A 21,976-nucleotide genomic window follows, 5' to 3' on the forward strand; every position below is an offset into this window, starting at 1 on the left:
ACATGTATAAATATTTGTCTTTACTTGTTCAGAACCGTGCAAGGAGCAATTACTGCCAGCTGACTCATCAGAGTTCATTGTATTTTGAGTGTTGTTGAAGTTGGTGATCTGTGCAGGTGAAACACATGCTGCTTGAAGTATTTTCTCTGCTTTATATTATTGATATGAGTTTGTGTGCTATGTTTTAATTATAGACTTAGCAGGGAAAAAAGATGCCAGATTCACACTGCTTATAAACATGTTTGTCAAAATATATGCTCAAGGAAGCACAGGTTCTGTGATTAGTTTTTGAACTTTTGAGTTTTTCACTTAATGCTTGGAAGTTGGGTTTTTTTGCAGATTCTGAAAAAGAAAAATGGTAAAAATAATGTGTTATACTGTGTTCCAATCCACTGTAATAACATTATAGCAGGTCAGCTAGTCCACAACTGTCCTGTAAGCCCCCATGCATTCCCATTTTAAATTCTAGATGCCTGGTAAATTTTAGATTATTACTAAATATGCAAGTACTGTGATACCAAAGTAATGAATGGGTGCAGGCATGCAAACTTACATGATATGTGAATGCATTTCTAATCTGAATGATTTGTCTTATTTTTTCCAGCACACAACCACAATCAACGTGTCTATGTTCAAGTTTCCCTTGGGCTGATAAACCCTGAGACAGCTGGCTGCAAATATTCAGCACTGGACTGATACTGCCCTTTGCAGTCAGATGGAGACTTTGGAGGAAGAGAGCGATCTCCTTGGTTTGCAGACAGAGAACAACATGGAACAACCATTCACTGTCAGCTCGTTGGTATGTATTACAAAGAAATACTTTAATGGCTGAGCACTCTCTCTTTCAAATAGGAAATAATTCAAGAGAGCTGCTCAGCAGTGTTGGCTGCCAGCTGCAAGGGTCTTTTCCTGCATGCTGCCAATTCCTCCCACATTCTGCCTGATTGTTTTGTTGGAATTTATTTTATTTCTAGATATATGGTTTATGGGGTTTTAGCTTGTTTCAGTGATCAGCTTTTTAAGAAGTGCACATTTTGAATAGAAAGAGTAAAAATTTTCATTAAAGTAAGAGGAAACAACTTGCAGTAGCCAATTATTTAGCCACTTAACAGGAAGGTAATGATTATAATAAGCAGCTATGCTTCTTCTTCAGTAGAGTTAGAACTAACTTCTTAGACTTTAACTGCCTCTTTTGAGACTGGAAATGAACATTTGAAGTGAACTGTTGACTGACCAGGGAAACGTACTTCTCTGTTAGCTGAACTATACCTGGCAGTCATACCTCACACACAATGTAATAAGAGTTTGAGTATTCAGGCCCTCCACCAAATTATTGAAATAACTTAAGGCAGAACCTTATAGAATTTCATGTAGGGGGGATTCTAAAGAGGACACACTTTGTGTTGCCTTTGATAATTTCTACAGGGGTTTACTTAACTTTTTTGTTTTTAATTTTTTCTGGCATTTTTTTGTGGTGAAGATTTGGAGAGAGAGGTAAGATCACTTTTTACTTGTAATTGTAATCACAATTTATTTGCAATTGAGAAAACATGTTGGCATGTTTCAACTGTGGCTAGCAGTGCAGAAACCATTTTGAGAAAAAAGCTGATTTCCCTTGAGTTTGTTGAATGAGATCACTTACTGAAAGTGAAACATAATATCTAGTTCTCCTTGCTAATTTCTGTTCTTTTTCAGAAAAAGCTAGTAGCTATTCCTGACCATACAGACATCTCTGTGACCCCAGAAGAGAGAGTACGTGCCTTGAGCAAACTTGGCAGCAATATCACAATCAATGAAGATATCACTCCGCGTCGTTACTTTAGATCTGGAGTAGAGATGGAGCGGATGGCATCAGTATATATGGAGGAGGGAAACCTGGAGAATGCTTTTGTTTTTTATAATAAATTTATAACGTAAGAAACCACTTGTAGTCATTACAGCTTATAATTCTGAGTAAACTGAGATGAACAACTGCAGTGAAAGCAGGGCACTTTAGGAGAAAAATCTTTAGTGTTTTCTTGCAGAATAGCTTTGTTCTTTTGAGATCTTTACTCTAACCACAGGCTTTGTTATAATTTCACCTCAACTGTTAGTATGGTAGTCCTATCTATCTGCTAACTGCCAGGTGTGAACTAACCTAATGTACAGAAGTTTAAGTTTACTGTACCAAGCTATACTACGAGCACTGTTTCCCACAGATTATTTTGTATCTATCAGCATGTTGGTTAAACAGAGTGCATGTCTTAAAAACAAACATTTAGGCAAGATTTCTGAGCCTTTAATAGTTAATACCTATGAGTTTCTGCAGATCTTAAAGATGGTAGTACTGCACAGCACTTAAGAAACATGAATAAATGGCTTTTTGCCTCTTCACTTTTCTTCCCCAAAAGGATTAAGCTTTTTACAGGAGTAAATGCAAAATCCACAATATATATGTTCATTGCATGATTATTCTTCCCACCAAAAAAAAAAACCTGACAGCTTTCATTACAACTCTCAAAATAGCTAGCTGAAATATATATTAGTGGCAGATTTAAAGTTTTTAACTACTTTTGCTGTAGGGTTCATTGGTTTGTTTTGCTACTTCTGAAAGGTGTTTTTTTTATATGCGTATTTTAAAATTTTCATAATAGGAAACATCCTTCCCTCTCTTTATTTTCCTCATACTCTGAAAACTAGACCAAAACTTTCTTATTCCACTTAATTTTAATTGTATGTAAAAAGAGGGTCTGCAGGTGAACATTGCACAAATTGCTGAAAGAATGATAGCAGCTGTGTATTCCAAGCTCCTTGCAGCTGAGTGTTGCCATAATTTAGATGTCTGGGTAGGTTAATAATACTGCAGTTAGCTGTGCAGCTTGGTCTGGTAAAAATAACTGCATTAACGGTAGTCAGTGCTGCATTCTCAACTTCTCATTTAAGTTTCAGCATTTCAGCTGAGGACAGATAAAGACAGCAGAAATAACATTTATTAACACTGGCTACAGTGGAGGGTGGTTTTGAGGGCTATTTTTAGGTGCTGGCTGCTACTTAGTCCTTTTTTTTAACCCAACCCACTACTAATAAAAGCCAAAATACATTCGGATGTAGAAAATAATCTCCTGTCATTACCCTAAGTGTCCCATACAAGTCTATACAAGAATTCAAACGTTATTTTAAACAAACGTGTAGAAACCTCCTCCAAGTCATCTGGAATTCAGTGTTTAACAGTTATGTGAATATGATTTTTCTGTCAACACAAAAGCTATTGTAAATATTCCTCTGGCTGCTGAGGTGAACACATGAATGTTTAATTTTCTAGGTTGTTTGTAGAAAAGCTGCCCAGTCACCGAGACTATCACCAATGTGCAGTACCAGAAAAACAAGTTATCATTAAGGTAGGGTTATGGCTTTCTGGCCCTTAAGAAATGTTTCGCCCAGAATCTTTCCATTCTTTCCTAGCAACTTTTCCCCCAGTACACACATAGCCCACTGCAGTCACCACAGCTTGAATTTCCACTAGTCATTCATGTTTTATTTTGGTTTAACCATTTGATCATTACTGGAAATTAAATTATTGTTCTACAAGGTGAATGAGAACAGTCTCTGAATAAGTTGGTAGATTGTTAGAAACCTAGGTACATCTATTTCTGAAAGTTTACATACTAAAAATGGAACGATTTAACAGTACTTGTAGTTTGATTGTAGTCCCAATTATGTGAGTGGCTAATGATCCAAACTGACTATTGCAAACAGAGGGGGAGAGAGACGTATGGCATTACTAGTGTCTGTGCAGTATTTGCTTACCTTGCTAAATAATCAAAGTATGTTTTTGCTTCCTTTATTACCAAATATGTATTTACTTAGTTTTCACCAGAACTTTTTTCCTCCATTTGTATAGAAGATAGATTAAAAATTAAAAGATTACTTTTTTTCTTCCTCTTTTTTGCTAAAAGAGAAATTTCAAACACAGCCTTATACTGAGCTTAAAATATCTGGAATTGCCCAATGAGAATTATTAGAATAAGCATGTCACTTGCTTCATGCTGCCATATTTGCATGCTTTCTCTACTGTTAAAGTTGAATAACATTATTTTCAAAGCCAAAATGCTTAATGTCAAATTTTTGACTGTGTCCTACAATCTAGGAAAACATCCCTGTTGAGAAAGGGCATCTAACATGTTCCATCCTGTGACACGCAGTAGGATTAACCACATGGTCTCTTTCCTTCCCTTGCCTCTAAATCATTTTGTTGTAGCCCCTGCATTGGTAGAAAACAGTGGACATTGGTTTTGTTTCAGGAAACAAAATTATTTTGTCTGCAGGGGCTGTCATATTAAGCTACATATGTAGCTATCTCTACAAATAAACATTTTTTTTTCCCCACCTGGAAATGGATATATTCAGTAATATTTCTGTCCAGGGAGTCTCAGAGAAAAATGTGATGATCCTACCTGAAACACTGAAAATTGGACTTACATTTTTGTTGTAGATGTAATTTTTAAAAAAGCTTAGTCATCACACACCTATTAAAAAAAGAGATAAGAGATTGCTAGAAAAAGAACTAATCTTTCATTGAGATAACGAAGTAGTCATATCGCACCTATCATTGACATAAATTAATATAGCTATATTGAAATCACTGTATTATAGAAGTTTCATAAGCAGATGATTTAGTGTGTATTTCATCCTTTCTTTCCTGGGAGAAGAACAGTATTTTTTTATGGCTTTGTTTTTTTTGAAATCTGTATTACAGCTGACTTTGTTTTCCAGGTGGTTCTTTTAAAAAGTGAAAAGTAAACTTATCTATCTTTCTCCCCCATCCCACACCAAAGAAATTGAAGGAGATTGCATTTCCACGGACAGATGAATTGAAGAGAGATCTTTTAAAAAAATATAACTTAGAATATCAAGAATACATGCAAAACAAAGTAAGTTTTATATAGGTATTAAATCACTGTTGGTATGAATATTTTCCTGTCATATAAAACTTATTAAAAGTTAAGCAGTTAAATACCAGTTGTGCAAGAACCTAGGCATTTCACGGGCTGCTTAGGATGACTCTTCACTTCTCAGAATCTAACCAGTTGGTCATTTGAAAACAAGTAATGCAAGTGTGTGCTTGGAAATAAATGTCCTGTGATATTTACTTAAGAACAGTCTACAAATATCCAAACAGGTCTTTAGTAGACTCTCATTCTGTTTATAAAGAAGATACTGTTGACACAATTACATGAGTATGTGGAAAAGGTCCCTTGGCTCTGAGTGTGCTCAAGTTTGAATTGATCCTGTTTGAGTCTTCAAGTAACTGTTAATACTTGTGTCTTGTGTATTGAAGTCACTGAAAACAGGATCTGTAGTTTTAAAAACTTGTCTTGGAAAGAGCACCCGAGAAAAAATATCTTTTTCCTTTCTTCCCTTAAAATTGACTCAACACCAAAACCCAAACTACCCTACACCCCATATTCCTGTCACTGATTGGTTTGAGGCTTTCTTTCCTGCTCTGTTTTGTTCATGACATTTAAGAAATGACTTTGTGCTGATTTTCTCATTTGCTTCTGGAGATGCTTGATGCTCTCCTTTACCATGGAATAGGAAAGGCTGTTGAAACCTGAAGATTCACTTGCAGTTCATGGCTTGGGGGCAAGAGGGCATAGACTAGAGCAGAGAAGGCACCTAATGTGTCTGAGGCTGGGGAGGCTATGCACCAAAGTCAGGTTAAGCAATCCAGGGAAAGTTGAGGAAAGAAAATAGCAGGAGAAAGTTGACCAATCTATCCAAACAGCAGCAACAAGCAACAAAACCAGATAACAATATGGATTATGAAATCTGTCCAGAAAACCCATGCGCTCGTGGATCTCTTGTTGCATGGGAAGTTGTAAGGACTTAGACTTGTGTCTCATCTCTTTACCATCACTATTCTGAAAACTTTTTTTTAAATTACTTTATTATAATGAGAAAATGAGGCAAATGCTATCACTACTGAAGTAAAACAGAGCACAGAGGTATGCAGATTGGAAGTTTTGTGTTAGGAATTCCATACTTACTGTATTTCTTTCCACATCGTACTGCTTTTGGGGTTACAGCTGTATTTGCCAGTTCATCAAACAGGTTCCACAATACTTACTTTTTAATGACAGAATTTTATGGTTTTGTTAAACAACTAGATTGCTTCTTTCCCTTCATTTTTTGAGTGTTTTTTAGTGTTCTGAGACTGTCACTATTTTGCGTATGTTTCAGAACAAATGTAAAACTGAATTTCTGAAGAAACTAGAGCATCAAAAGCTAATAGAGGCAGAGAAGAAACGAATTGCACATATGCGGCAACAGCAGCTTGAATCAGAACAATTTCAATTCTTTGAGGATCAGCTTAAGAAGCAAGAACTAGCTCGAGATCAGAAAATCAAAGAGAGCATGGTTATGTCTGAACAGATAGATGGAAGTATGCTATCTTGTATTTCTGTACCAGAGAACAGTTCCTTATCTACTGCACTGCTTGAGAAAAAAGAGAGGAGCAGCACATCTGGCTGCACTGGACATTCACCTCCAGTAAACCGAATCTTGAAGCCAGCAGCTACTTTAAGTGCTGTTCAGAGTAAGTGCGGAGACTTTTTTTTTCCTTTTTTATTTTATCTGCCTCTTTGCTCTTATACCACCAGTCCACATATTGCATATGCATATCTATTTATTTGCCATGAGGATGTCCATAGTGAAATAAGCATGAACAGGTTGATGTGCACACAACAGTTCCATATAGTTTCCTCATTTTAAGAGAGGAGGTTAGTTACACAGTCTCACATTTTCCAGTTGAGTACCAATAGATGGATCTAGAGATTAAGCCTTAGTGTTCACGTGGAATGCAGTCTGAATCTTGCTGTGGACTTCAAGGGAATAGAAGCAGAACCTGCATTGGTTCACCCTGGAAAGACCTGGCCTGGGAAATCGCATCAGCTCACTGTCACCTCAGGCACAAGCTAGGGAGTGTATCTTATGGGCTGGTGACCTCAGTTTAGGGTTGAAGTGCTTGTGCTGCATATTTATTCTCATTAGAAATCTGTGATGTGTTAAGTATAGTTCTTTCACTTTTAATAATTCCCTGTAACTATGTATATTTCCTTATTTTAGGGAACTTCACTGTATAAGCTGCAAATGCCTTTTTATCTCTCCTTTTTTTGTTTGTTTGTTTTTTTTGTTAGCTCAATTGGCTGAAGCACTCAGAGGCGTCATTTTGCCCAGGGATCTCTGTCACAAATTTCTGCTGCTAGCGGAGGCAAACACAGTAAGAGGAATAGAGACATGCGGAATTCTCTGTGGAAAACTGGTACAGTTTAACCCTCGCACTTGTATGGGGAAATACATATTTGATAGAGCTGTATTTTCCTATAATATATCAATTTCAGAGCAAAAGCAGATCTAAATCATTAGCCTTTAATGTAATTAACTTAATACTATAATCTGAGCGGTCATTTCAGTTGTGTGGGTTTGCCTTATTGGGGAAACGTTTGATCAAAGTTACACTGCTGTCATGATAAAATGTAGCAAGTTTTTCAGCATGGTATACAATACAGGCTTTTCGAGTACTTTCTCTGGCATTCATCTAAGGTCCTGTAACTAAACCTCACTTACAATGAAACATAAAGACTGTTAGAATCTAGTGGAGTCATCAAATGCATAATGGCACAACAAAAAAGAAGAAAATCCCCCCACCCCAAGCTGTAGAACATCTGATTTTCAGGCTGGTTTTTTCCTTTGACCTAGATAACAATTAATGTCCTTTCACAGCAGGGAAAGATGTCATGGCTGATGCTGGCATACACTTGGACATCATCTTTAAAATTCTTTGTATTTGAATTGTATAAAGAGAAAGAATAGCAAGAGTAGTGATGTTTCAATTTTCACAGAAAATAATTATAGTAGACTTAAACCTCTTTTTTCATTATTTAAATTTTTTTAAAGGACATCCTTTTCACACTGGTCTCTGCAAGCACTTAAATCCAACAGTCTCATGTTGTTACTAATACTTCCCTATATGTTTTCATGATTAAAAAGCTAAGGTGTGTTTTCAGGTGCAGTAAGCCAGTATAGCTGCACTGGAATCAGTGGAGGTATACTGCTTTGGTTTAGCTGATAGGCCAACATCTTTCAGATTCTGATTTAGTATTTATTCATTAGTTCATTTAGTCCAGTCTAAGTCAATGTTTGTTTTACAGACACATAATGAATTTACTATTACCCATGTAATAGTGCCAAAGCAATCTGCAGGACCAGACTACTGCGACATGGAGAATGTGGAAGAATTATTTGGTATTCAGGATCAGTATGATCTCCTCACTTTGGGTTGGATCCATGTGCGTATGACTCATAGAAAAGCCAGAATCTATATCAGCTCTGCATACTATGTGAAAGAAACCCTAGAAAAAACAAACTGAAGAAATAACTGGAATAATCCAAATTCTTTTGCTCACCTAATTCTAATTGTAGTGCTGTAAATAAGCTCTAATGTTCTCCACAGATGAATATTTCTTAATGAAGTTGAGGGATCCTGTTGACACAATGGGCCTGCTTTTGCCAGTGCAACTTCTGTTTATGTTGGATTAGGGGTATTTTATTACTTTCTAATGCCATTTATTTTTCTCCTGTATTCAAAAATTGGGGGAGAGGGCTTTGCGTTTCTTAAGCTTTTTATATTAATTTCACTCTTACCCATTTTGGACAATCAAGTCATTTCCCTTTGTCTTGTGCTTCTTCATACCATGCTTTTCCCCCCATGATCAGAAAATTGCTTGTACGTCTGGTTATGAATGTGCCTCCATAAACCTCATACTGAAAAGCCACCCTGACAATATAGAATCTGGGTTAATAGGAACTTAAGAAACCTAACTGGGGAAGTACTGACTCTTTCACTTGTTATAAATTATTGTTCCTTCTTGAATGTATGTCGACCTTGATTTGTAAGAAATATTTCATGATGTTGAGTTTTCCCTTTCTTTTTGTAGACACATCCAACACAAACTGCATTCTTATCCAGTGTTGATCTTCATACTCATTGTTCTTATCAGCTAATGTTGCCAGAGGCCATTGCAATTGTTTGTTCACCAAAGCATAATGAGTGAGTTCTGATTTTTCTAAGTAATATTAAGATATTTTCCCCTGCTCCTTATCTTAGTTTGATCAAATGCAAACAGAACATGTCAACTGGAATGAAGGGCAGGAATATTGTATTGTAACTTTTGTTTTCTCAAAGTTGTTTAGACTTGCATTCCAGTCAGTCTATATGCATAGTACTGTTTCTGGCTTCTCTTTCTTCCTCCCTCCCAGCCCCAGGTTTTAAATGTTATTTATTTTTATACTCTGCTCAACCAAGTAGTAATGACAGGAGTTGTTCTTCTGGAGACCTCATTGCCAGTGCCCTACCAGAGACCTCTCGTCATTCTGTCTGATGAAGGAAGTGGTGGGGTTAAGCGGATTTCCCTAGGGTGATATGAAAATTGCAGTTTGGGGAGCAGAGGGATAGAGAGCACCCTTTTTTTTTTTTTTTATAATAAGGTCCTAGTTTTGTATTTCATAAAATACAAACAATAAGTATCTAGAAAAAGCTGGAACTGCATAACAATTAATGTGAAGGTTTATAATGGAACAGGTTGCCCAGAGAGGTGTGAAGTCTACAACCTTGGAGATATTCAAAACCTGGCTGGACTGGGCAACCTGCTCAAGGTGATTCTGCTGTAGTAGGGGGGTTGGACTCGACAATCTTCAGAGGTTCCTTCCAACTTCAACTTTTGCCTCTGCTTCGGTGTGTTCGGAGTTTCAAGGGCCCAGGGCTAACTCCATTGTTTAGACTGTGCCTTTCTTCCTGATCTTATGTCCCTGTAGATGACTTCTGTGAATCCCATTCTGGTTGCCTAACTTCCCACATGGGCCACTCGGGTAGCAGAGCTGTAAATGAAGATTGAGGGGCAAGTGCACAAGCACTAGGCTTTGTAAGCCAGAGCATAATGTCTGCACACTTTTTCAAATCTCTGCTCTTGCAAATTTCTTTCATAGTTTGTGCTGTAACCAGCTCTAACCTGTTACTCCTATTTCTCTAACCTGTTATTTATATCTGTAACACTTATTAATCAGGTGCTGTCCTGTAGTTATTAGGTATTTGTTTTTTACAGAAGGGTGGGTTTTCTAACTTTTTATTCAATACTAGTATTAGGACATACATATGCAGCAGTGCATTTTCTAGTGCTTTGTATTACTTGATTACCTAAAAGAGAGGGAAGGATGTGTACTCTCACTAGTCATTTACACAGCTAGTTTAAAGGCTGTTCTCTTAAGTTGCCCCTCTAGACTTCAGTGAAATGCAATTCAAAACTCCTAAGTTTCTGGTTTGTATCTGTTCCTGCGTAAACAAGCCTTGGCCCTTAGTAGGCTAACCTGCCTAATGGGAATAGCACCAGTACTATGGGGTTTTTTTTTCTCCCCTTCCCCCATCATCTCTTTCTTTACAGGAATACAGCTCCCCTTGATTTCAAATATCTTTAAGACTCCAACCCAGCCTTAGCTCCTGTGTATCAAAGGTCACTAAGTACCATTCTGTTGTCCTTCTATTAAGCTAAGCAATTTGTATGTGAAACCTTGGAGTTGTATTATGGGGGCAGTATGTAACCGTAGTTTCATCTTTTGCTTTCCAGCACTGGCATCTTCAGACTTACTAATGCTGGCATGGTAGAAGTTTCTGCTTGTAAAAAGAAGGGATTCCATCCACATACAAAGGACCCTAGGTTATTTAATGTAAGTACGTAATCCAACATGGTTTTGAGTATTCAAATTTGGTTCTGTTGCAAGCAGAAATTATATGTACTTCAGATTAGGTTTCTTAATACTTTTTCCCCCATTTTAATAATTCATTACCCTTACTTCACTGACCAAGGCAGACATCAGGAATCTACTTAAGCAGTCAGTAGCAGCCATGAGATGTGTGTTACACACAGCCATTCAAATAGTGGGTAACCAGAGGCAGTTACCATCAGTCACCTCTTTTTACCTACTTTCAGAAGAAGCAAAAGCCACAGTTTTAAATGGGTGTTATTCCCTAGCTCTTAAGTTTTTAAACAGATTCAGCATAGGGAGATTAAGTTCATTTCCCCAACTGTGGTGTGTCAACAGAACAAACCAGCTGCTAAAAAGTGCAGCTATGAGTAGACTATGCCTTATTTCCTTCATTGCCCAAAATTTTCCCCCAGCTTCTCATAATTGTTTCTCAATAACTACCCTATCTTTTGATGTTTTAATAGCATAGTATGTTATATGTATGGCTGAACAGTATAGTCAGAGTTGTCAGAAATGTCACTATTGTCTGGAAGACAACAATCTTTACCTTTTGAATAATTAAGATTTTTTTTTTAAATGGGGTTCACTTCAAATGCAGAGCATCTCATATAGCTCAAAATAAAATGATTGAATGCAGAGAATGCTGAAAGACATTGGAAATTACATTGTAGGACTCCCAGAATGTCAGAATGATTCCTCAAAAGGAAAGATTGGGGTTCTTTCTTTGTTCTGTTCTTTTGTTGTTGACTGTAGGGATAATGAGAAGGTAGTCCAACTCTGAAAAATTAAGATTTTTCTTCCAGGTGGGTTCTTTTCAGTGTCCTTTACAGACTTAGTTCATCAATGAAGTTACTGGCCCCTTGAGCTCATTTATAAACATGAAGGATAGCACAGAACTATAATCTGCTGTTTCACAGGCTAAGCACTAAACAATATCCTCTTTAGAAATTTATTTCTGATCACATGTTTTAGTCCTTGCTTTATTCAGCAGTCTATACCTGTGATGATCAATCAGGTTTGCCTGTGAACAGGCATAGTGACAGGTACAATCAAAGTTGGATAGATAGGTGTAGCATTAAGCAGGCTCAGAAAATTAAAAGGAAGCAATAGCCCTTATGTGCTATTTTACTGAAACAGATTTCTGTCAGTAATGGGTTGACTTCTTCTGCAGCCATGTACCCATGTGGTTGGGAAAGACATAAAGATAATTGTGCTGGATCTGAGGTGATACAGATGGAAGATAGTGATGTTACTACGCAAATGGCCAAAACAGAAAAGTGGATTCCTGTTTTTCCTACACTTTCAGAAATGACTTTTATATTTATACATTTTAGATTGAATGGTTTAATATTTATTGCTGTAGGCTGTTTTGGAATTATTTTGTTGCTCTGTCAAGATGGAGTTCAATGGCATTACCTCTGAATCTGTAAACAAATCTTACCTATAAAACACAACAATAAAATGAATGTCAAACAACAGTAATTGTGTTGAAAAAAAGTAATGTTTGGTTTTTTACTTGTTGGCATTAATTACTTTACTGTTAGAAATCTCTAATTCTCAGAAAGTAAGTTGACTTTTTGTGACTTCCAGACTATGTATGTCTTCACTGCATCTCTTACATGAATTTACATTATATGTAGTAGAGTCAAATAGATCAGTTTGGGTGATTTTGTTGTTATTGTTTCATCCTTTTCCCCATTCAATCCCTGTACAGCTCAAGCTTGGGCTAAGTTATTAAGTGGAAAACACAAGTCCTTTACCTGAGAGATGACCCTCATCACATCTTGGCATAGCAGAGATGCATTAGAGTCCCTTGGAGAAATGTGTCTTCTCAAGCACCCCTCTAGTAGAAATTTGTATTTGAAATCAAGTTCTTATTCTGAAAGGTATTCCCTGGTTCTATCTAGAGTTAGATTAAACAGATCTAGACAGAGTTAGAAGGAAGAACCATACGAAGTTATTTGCTCTAACAAGAGTTTATTTAGTATCTATTCCAAGAACCTAGATGACCTATACTTTAAATAATAAGGTTAGTACAACAACGTTTGGAACATGTGCTAACAGTCAGAAGCTGGACAAGATTGGGAACCCAGGGGTTATGCAGACATGGTAAAAAACAGATGCTGTCGCAAAGAGCTTACAGTTTGAAAGATAACAAGTAACAGGCACGCAGGGTAAGCTGTTGAGCTTAGTTTCCTGTCTAAGTAACAAAAATAAATAGCATCCTTTTATCCTGAACTCTAATGAACACAGATTGCTGCAAGTTCCTTAGAACTGACCTCTTCCAGGTCTGTCTCCATTAATTCTTTATTCATATATATATATATATATACTTTTAAGGCAGTATTACTGGCTTCAGCTTCTGTGCATATAATTCTAGTTGCATATCAGTTGTCTAAATTATTTTGTCTACTTGGATTACATTAACATCCCCCCCCCAAAAAAAACCAACACCCTTGGTTCTGAAGAGAAAGTGTATTAAGCCAGCTTAATTATCCTTTAGACCTTGCCAGAAATCACAACATAAAAATAATAGGCTGCACTTCATCCTGAGGGCATATGATAGGAAAGTAAGTCAAGTCATGTGTTCAAGCTAATTAATATTAGTGTTTAGATATGCTCCCAAAGGAACAGGTTTTGTTTCTTTAAAGAAAACACACAGAATTGTTGTAGTACATGTCATACACTTCTGGGCCACACACTGTAAAAAAATTAGCTTTTCCAGCATGACAGCTGTAAATTAAGTAGTAAGTGATGCAGTCAGATAATATTTCTAGATAGAGCAGATGCAAAGCAGAGTGCCCATGCTCATCCTAGTATTGAACAGATGCTATGCTCCTTTGGTACTGTCCAGAACTGGAAAAAGCAAGATTGGTTCTGTTTGCAGACTAAAAGGTTTACTGGGGCTAAACCTTGACAACGTGCAGCCTGATACCTGAGCATTTTCTAGCATATTGGTATCATTGAGCAAAAGGTACCACTTTTTCTATTAAGCCCAGTATAGTGTAGTAACAAATTCATGTCACAAGATGGAGCTTCAAACCAGCTGTAATGTACCTCCACAAATGCATGATGGTGTGTTTTTTTAAATAGAAGCAGCAAGTTCATAGCATATTTAAAATTTATTCAAAAAAATACATAGTATCCAATTAATTAGATTTAGTACGATGAAGGATTTATGGAATGAAATGATAAGAATGTATTTTCCTGAATACATTCACAGTAATACACTAATGAGGCATATAAAGATAAAACAATTTAAAAGCATTTGCGGTGAACAATGGATGGGCCAGCTTCATCATATTCCTGTTTGCTGATCCACATCTGCTGGAAAGTAGACAGGGAGGCAAGAATAGAGCCTCCAATCCAGACGGAGTACTTACGTTCAGGAGGAGCAATGATCTGTGTAAGAAATAAAAGCACTAAGTACAACTGGCCATTGTGGATAAAATACATTTGTTAGACAAAAATATTAAAGCAGTGGTATTTGATATTAACGAAAACATTGTATCTGTGTGCTAGTGTCATCCTGGCATTACAGTTAGCTATGACTGCAAGCGGTAAAGTTAAATAACAACTTTTTAAGTCTGAATTGAAGTCCTCAATTTCTCTGCCTGAGTCAGTATGCCCAGTAAGAGTAGTGCATTTGTGTATTCATGACTGCATATGAGAAAAGGGGAGATAATTGCTCTGGAAACATATAATGATAGCCCAGGAGAGCTTGGAAAAACGAGTGACCTATGGAGCACTCTTATTAGTATAGCTGATTGATAAAATGTTTGCAAAGCACGGAACAGAAGATTTGAAGCAGCAGAAGGAAGACAGGCTTGTCAGACACTCTTTGTTTTCTGAACTTGTAAGCCAAGGACAAAACCAGCATTTCTTCTCTCCCATCTCTGTCAGCCAAAAAGGGCTGAAGAAGCTCACACATGGCCCCAGAGTAAAATTTACGCTGCTGAGGCCATGCTGGGGCAGTTTGCAGAATTCACCCTGAACAAGGAAAAGAAAGAAGGCTCTCTTCTTCCAGCAACAAAGTTACCCTGTGGCGATTATTTGCTAGAAGGTACCGACAGGATTCCAAACATGTACAAAGCACTTACTTTGTAAAGTGTTGCTATGTTTCATTGGATTTTTGAGGACTTTGTAAATGGCAGCTCAAATAGTCTACAATTAATTGCACCATACCTTGATCTTCATAGTACTGGGAGCCAGAGCGGTGATTTCCTTCTGCATCCTGTCTGCAATACCCGGGTACATTGTAGTGCCGCCAGACAGCACATTGTTGGCATAAAGATCCTTTCTGATGTCTATATCGCACTTCATGATGCTGTTGTAAGTGGTTTCATGAATGCCAGCAGACTCCATGCCTGGGGAAGACACCGAAGAACACTGAGGAAGCAACTTGGTACAGAAACTTTAAATTGTTAGCACAGAACTGACTACAGGAACTTTAGTGTCTCTTTGGAAGACATCAAACTTCAGACCTGTGGAAATCTGGAAAGTCATTCTGCAGTTGTCTAAATTATTTGCTTGGGAGTTCCTTGGTGTACAGCCCTCCTATCCCTCTTACACACACAAGTCTTCCTTAAAAAGACAGCTAGGGGTGTGGAATTGTAAAGTTTCCACTAGGCTTTTGCAGGCAATCTCAAATGTCCTAAGAATTCCTTATATGGTCTTGGAATCATTTGCTTTCTTTTTTTTTTTTTTTTTTTTTTTTTTTTTTTTTTTTTTACATTGAGCCAGCTCAGACACAGAACAGTCAAAATATGTCCTAATACCTCTAAGTATGCAACTACTTCATCTATTTCTGAGCTAAAATTCTGCCTACTGGCAGAACCAACACTGTATTTCTGTGTGACCTTGTTGCAAGTCTGCCTTCATGGCTGTTGATTAGCAAGCATGGTTTTGGCTTTGCTCTACAAACGTGATGAACCATGGATTCAGGATTTGGAGCAGTCTTTTTGAAAAATAAAAGTAGTGCTTCCCCCCCGCCCCCTCCACGCAAGCATGTTTAAACTATGATCCTCACACTACTTAGAAAAGTGGCTTTGCAGCCATACTTCTCAATAGTAGCCAACTGCACAACATACAAAATGGCATGGGCCCACTGCCAGAAGCCCTGAAACATTCAGGGTTTGTTTTGGGAAAGCATTTTGCCTTATTGTTTGACAGGAAGTTCCTCCCACCATATTAATAGTGCTGTTCTAAAAGACTATTAATATAACAGGTGCTAGGCCATACTCGTGTGTACATTTAAGTGAGTTAGCAATAGGACGCAATCAAATGAAAATAAGGACTTGATATTTACGTGCAGTTTACCAAAGCAGAACAATCATCCAACCTACCAATGAAAGATGGCTGGAAGAGGGTCTCTGGGCAGCGGAAGCGTTCATTTCCAATAGTGATCACCTGACCATCAGGAAGCTCATAGCTTTTTTCCAGAGAGGAGGAAGAGGCGGCAGTGGCCATCTCATTTTCAAAGTCCAGGGCCACGTAGCAGAGCTTCTCCTTGATGTCACGGACAATTTCACGTTCCGCTGTCAAGAGAATTCAATCTTTAGAATGTCATTCAGGAAGGACCCAGACATGTTGACAGGTTGTTCTCTTTCATTCTCCAACACCCTCCCCTCTGCTAGTCTTGCAGGGGACTTTCCTGTTGGATTCCTTCTTGTATCTAATCAACTGCAGATCAATTGCTAGTCCTTCTAAGGCCACTAGAAACATTGCACATTAAAGACCTCTCCTCTTCAGTCAGCAGCATGTCCTTACCAGTGGTCACAAAGGAGTAGCCACGTTCCGTGAGGATTTTCATGAGGTAGTCTGTCAGGTCACGGCCAGCCAGATCCAGACGCATGATGGCATGCGGCAAGGCGTAGCCTTCATAAATTGGCACATTGTGTGTGACACCATCCCCAGAGTCAAGAACAATCCCTTTGAGAAGATAACACATGATTCATTCCCAGGTGCACATCAACACACTTAACTATTTCTAATGTCTATGCCATGTTCCCCAGAGGCCTACCTGTGGTACGTCCAGAAGCATAGAGGGACAGAACAGCTTGAATAGCTACATACATGGCTGGCACATTGAAAGTCTCAAACATAATCTGAAATGCAATTAAAATAATTGCCTTAACACTAGAGTTTTTAGCTTAGTCAAGCAATATGCTCAAAGAGAGGGAGAAGACAAGATTTTCATATTTCTTGATGGTTGGTAATAACAAGGAAGCAAAATACAAAATCTAAACCCAAAAATATTTGTTGTATAAAGACATCTCCCTGTATCTGGCCTATATCTTTAACATATGAATACAGACACATGCACATATTGATTTTGTAATAAGTTTGGGCATAAGCAGAGATTAAGATGACATAAAGCTTGGATAGATTGAAGTATTCACGTTCAAAGCGGATACACTGACTTTCTAAAGTAAATGTAATAATAGGCAAATATGACAAGTGGTCACTATGCACTTTCCATCTTCCATAGAGAGATAGACTACTAGACAGCACGACTAACTGAAACAATGAAGTTCACATCCTGTTGAATTCACAAAGTTGGAATTATTCCATAGCTTCAGTGTGAGCTTACCTGGGTCATTTTCTCTCGATTGGCTTTGGGATTCAGTGGTGCTTCAGTCAGTAGAGTCGGGTGTTCTTCAGGTGCAACACGGAGCTCATTATAGAAAGAGTGATGCCAGATCTGAGAACAATGGGAGAAGACAAAGGAAAGAAACGCTATCAACCAGCAGCTCAGAATCGCTTCCAGACAGGTATTGTGCTCCAGCACTCTGCTTACAGCCATAGAGACAGGCTAATAATGTTTCTCACGCAGTTGTTCTTATTGCCTTCATAGAGATTATCAAAGTAACTGCAGAAAGAAAATCACTATCCTCAGGTTTTACTGCTAGTAATATACAACTTCTTTTAAACACACAGAAGTTAATGAGAATAAATATGTTATTCTTATAGTGGAAGAGACAAGAGCAGGACAGACTTGGTTCCAGCAACTCTATTTCAATAATGACTGAAAGTTAAACAGTTCCATAACAACTCTAGAACATATGCAGACCTATGCAGTGGAGCTCCATAGATAACGGGTCTCTTGAAAACAGTTTCATCTTTTGGTTTGCGAAGGCCAGCCCAAGACTTCATAAAAAGAAATGAAGGCAAATGGCTTGTGAGGCTGGAAGTCAACTTGTGTTTATCGCCTCCTCATTGCTCATTCCTACCAGCTATAAAATTCTGAGGCCCAGTAGACTGCAATGAGGAGGTTAATACACCAATAAGAAATAAAAACACCAGAGACTTTCTAAAGGCCAAAAAGTTTTTTCCAAGCTTGTTTTCAAGCTGGTGGTGATTACAGACTGGTTGATAGGTTAGGCTTCTGAAAGCTTTTGCTGTCTTTCCAAGTAAAAGGTACAATGCTACGAGAATGAGTAAGTCCTGTGTGACTCCATACACTTGCAGTGTGTTGTGATGTCCCAGCTGTTTCAAATAGCCCTATTCCCACAGCACAATATTAAATAAAAATACCATCTTAGAAATTGTGTCAACTGTACAGACTACAACTGTAAACATGGTTCTTTCCAGAAGCCCTTCATCCAAATACCGGCTCTGGAATGGATGCATTGCACTGCAATATTGTTAAGGTTTCAAGCATTAAAAAGTATGTGTGTAAATAGTGCCCTTCACATCAAAATTACATACATGCTTTGCATTTTTGCAGAAGCAGATACCTTCTTAAATGTCATTTCTTTACTAGCAAAGTGAGGGTATTCCTTTTCTTTCCTTTTTCTTTCTTCATCTTGACAATGCAAAGATGTATATAGATCATACTGGAGTAAAAGAACTCCCAATAACTACTTTGATGCACTCCTAGTAATGCTTCAGCTTTAGATGCAAGTTAACCTTTGTTGTTAACAACCTTCTTATCAAACCATACTTGATAGCATGACGCTTTCATCTAAAATTTAGTAGGTATTCTGTAAACATTTGATTAAAGTATTTCTGTTTACCAGTGATATACATCAACTTTTCAAAGCTGAAATACCTTCTCCATGTCATCCCAGTTTGTAATGATGCCATGTTCTATGGGGTATTTCAAGGTCAGGATTCCTCTCTTGCTTTGAGCCTCGTCACCTACGTAGCTGTCTTTTTGACCCATACCAACCATCACACCCTATAAAATAACACAAATGGAGTTAGTCTCTCAAGGAGAAGTGTCACCAAGTAGGTAGAACATTAGCTGTGAAATAAATCCAGTTGCCAGTAATACTAGTTACAAAATACTTTACAAATACTAATGAATGGAGAATTACTCATTGCTTTTTAATTTCCAGAATTAATTGTTTAGTTCACTTAAACCTCTGGAGTTCATGTTTCCTGTACAGTTTAAGCAAACAGCACAAGTACAATGTTAAAATTCATCAAGTTAAAGTAGAAAAATAGGGTTGTTTTAATGTTCATTATTATTTAGGGATGGTGTGCTAACTATAATAAAGTGGAGTAAAAGCAGAAAGTGATGTTGTGCCATCTAAGGGTCAAGATGGATACAATACACACTTTACATTTCCCAAAGCTTAAATTTCAACATTTTTTAATCTTCTTTTTCAACACTATAATATTGCCATTACAGACAGTCGATTTAAAAAAAAAAGAAAAAAACAAAAAACCTATACCAGTAGATTTAGGGTATTTTCATGGATCTGGTAGATCCATGGACCAGAAGCTGGAAACTACTCTGGATATACAGTAATCTCTGTGTTAAAGTTAGAAATACTGGGGGAAAAAAATAGTATATAGTAGGATGCTTTGAGTGCATAGTACTCTCATCAGAAGAGTCATTACACACTCCAAATCTTGGCATCTCTAACTGCCCTGTCTTAGAAACAAGCAAGCCAGATTCGCAGTTTATGGTGGGATGATCCTTCCTTCAGGTCACTAATGCTATCTGTGATACGTGATCAGGAAAGAAAGGTTCTAGAAATCTGCCGTGTTTGTTTCAACTGTGAGCATATGGCTTGTTTTTGAGCAATTAATACCATTCAGACTATCTACAGAAGCTGGCATTTGAATATGTTTTTCAATTATATTAATGCCCAGAGGCCTCAGGCACATATTTCTTCTGCCCTGAAGAGCTTAAAATGTATTTGCTGGGTATATAAAGTGCTGCATCTTACAACCAGTTTACCTCTTCGCATTTCACCAGGTCCTTAGATGGCATAGAAGCAACTAGGTGAATCTACTAAATAGGAGGATTCATTTGTCCTGGCCTAGCCAAGGTGCTCTACACACCATGCTAATGATGATCTGGCTCAGGAACTCTCTATATTTAACAGCTCAGGTAATATAGGTATATTTCAAACTACTAAAATCAACTGGAATGCCTCATATACTCAAATGTAAACCTTGAAGCTAAAGAATCTCAACCCTAGACAGGTGCCCATTTGTGATACAGCTAAATGAATAAAGTCAGGAAGGTTAATAGGAAGCTGACTGAAAACTTCTCCTTCCTCCTTTAGTTTTCCACACATCACCTATCATCAGCTTTTAGGGCAGTCAAAATTCCCAGATACTTCTGTGTTGGGCTTTTGTGATTTTTTTTAAACTAGCTTTATTCAGCAAGTTCTCTGTGTAACCCAAAATTAAGGGACAGGGTGAAGAGGGCACATAAGGGAGTGAAAAATTTTAGACTGACTCCTCTCACAAGGCAAGATACCTGCTTTGACTCAGGTGAGCACGCTGCTGGACTCATTTTGCCTGAAAACATTTGCATCAAAACATGATGACCCAGGGCTGGGCTAGTCCCAAACACAGGAGAAGGTGACTCTGGGGTGCAGGGCTAGGGGCAGCAAAGCCTTCTACAAGCCCAGTATGGAATAACCAAAGCAGTTCATCACCTGGTGCCTGGGACGACCCACAATGGAAGGAAAAACTGCTCTTGGAGCATCGTCCCCAGCGAAGCCGGCTTTACAGAGCCCTGACCCATTGTCACAAACAAGGGCAGTGCTGTCCTCTTCCTCGCACATCTTCTATGTCAACGTCCTCAGGCCCTCCTGAAACGGCCTATGGCAACAGCAGGAAAGAATTTAAAAAAAAAAAAATACAACAACAAAAAACCCCAAACCATACTCGCATAGCAGACCCACCCTTGAAGACAGAGGTGGCTGTATGAAAAGAACCAAGACGAGCAAAGAGAGGTATGGCACTCCTTCGGCAATCGCAAGGCCTGCGGGGCCGTACGAGGGAACTGGCTTCCTTTTGAAAGCACAAGAGGTTTCAGCCACATCTGCCAGAGGGCTGTGCGCACTGGAGATTATCCGGGGGATTCCAGAGGAGACTTCTAGCCCTGCGGCATGGGTAGGCAGGTCAGGGAGCAGCAAATGTTTATCTAAATTTGGTCACGAAATTCACGGCAGGGGGTGGGTGGGAGATAAAAGAGAGCACTGGACTGACAGCTGCAAAAACAAAGTTCCCTTTGCATCGGATTCAGCACAACTTCCCCGGCTTTTCTGTCACCCTGACAAAATCCTGACACATGTGGAAAGCTGTCAAAGGTAAGAGCCCTTCAGTCTTCCCCATTCACTCTTGAGCTTCCCAGAGACTAACCACATTAAATGCTAGGCATGTACCAGTGGTGTTTTCCTGATGCAGATATTAACCCACTGGATAAAGATGGAAAACAAAGTTTACATTTAACCTCTTAAATATGAGAAATGATCCCCATGAAAAAGGAATAATAAAAAAAAAAAAAAAGAAAGCACCTTCTCCAGCCATCCCCTAGTCACTCAGAAAAAAATAACACGCCTTTAACATGGTCAGGGACAGTGTGTGTTTTTAAAAACAGGCTATAGCATATGGTCCATCATCATTTCAAAGGAGCCAATAAACTGCATTTGTACAGTGGCAGAGTAATTTATGTTGGCTCCTTGTCTCAGTAAAAAGAAACTGTTTTCCTCTTCTGGCAACAGGAAGATAATATGCATAATAAAAATGCTTTGAAGGCTTTGTATTAAAGTCAGTTACAGAAACAAGCACTGAATACCAGGACTCAAGAAGAACTATTTGCTCACAATTTATGGTGTGGTAGGGAATCACTTGGCTAGCTCTGAGCCTGGGCTTCCATGCAGAGTTCAACAAATTGCAGTGTGTTAACATCTAAAGGAGACAGCTGTCA

General features: G+C 38.2%; 2 protein-coding genes across 3 annotated transcripts; one reads left to right on the forward strand and one right to left on the reverse strand.

Annotated features, from left to right (window-relative positions):
* The first annotated feature begins 715 nt into the window (after positions 1-715).
* Positions 716-12,279, forward strand: STAMBPL1 (STAM binding protein-like 1). The gene is made up of 10 exons (XM_010295248.1): positions 716-799; positions 1,696-1,913; positions 3,302-3,377; positions 4,815-4,910; positions 6,220-6,574; positions 7,176-7,300; positions 8,190-8,327; positions 8,976-9,088; positions 10,659-10,758; positions 11,969-12,279. Exons 1-10 carry the CDS (start codon positions 716-718, stop codon positions 12,023-12,025), a joined length of 1,362 nt encoding a protein of 453 aa, XP_010293550.1. The 3' UTR covers positions 12,026-12,279.
* Positions 12,280-13,900: 1,621 nt separating this feature from the next.
* Positions 13,901-20,859, reverse strand: LOC104614686 (actin, aortic smooth muscle). Of its 2 annotated transcripts, XM_010295249.1 has the most exons (8): positions 20,700-20,859; positions 18,851-18,979; positions 17,390-17,500; positions 16,820-16,904; positions 16,567-16,728; positions 16,143-16,334; positions 14,983-15,164; positions 13,901-14,199 (listed from the first exon to the last, which is right to left on the reverse strand). In XM_010295249.1, the coding sequence occupies exons 1-8, from the start codon at positions 20,826-20,828 to the stop codon at positions 14,056-14,058; spliced, it is 1,134 nt and encodes a 377-aa protein (XP_010293551.1). In that variant the 5' UTR covers positions 20,829-20,859; the 3' UTR covers positions 13,901-14,055. The 2 variants fall into 2 exon arrangements, with proteins under 2 accessions (XP_010293551.1, XP_010293552.1); XM_010295250.1 differs by lacking the exon at positions 18,851-18,979 and having other exon boundaries at positions 20,700-20,828.
* Positions 20,860-21,976: the final 1,117 nt, after the last annotated feature.

The sequence above is a fragment of the Phaethon lepturus genome, unplaced genomic scaffold, assembly GCF_000687285.1.
Source record: "Phaethon lepturus isolate BGI_N335 unplaced genomic scaffold, ASM68728v1 scaffold15409, whole genome shotgun sequence".
In the NCBI taxonomy this organism is placed as follows: Eukaryota; Metazoa; Chordata; class Aves; order Phaethontiformes; family Phaethontidae; genus Phaethon; species Phaethon lepturus.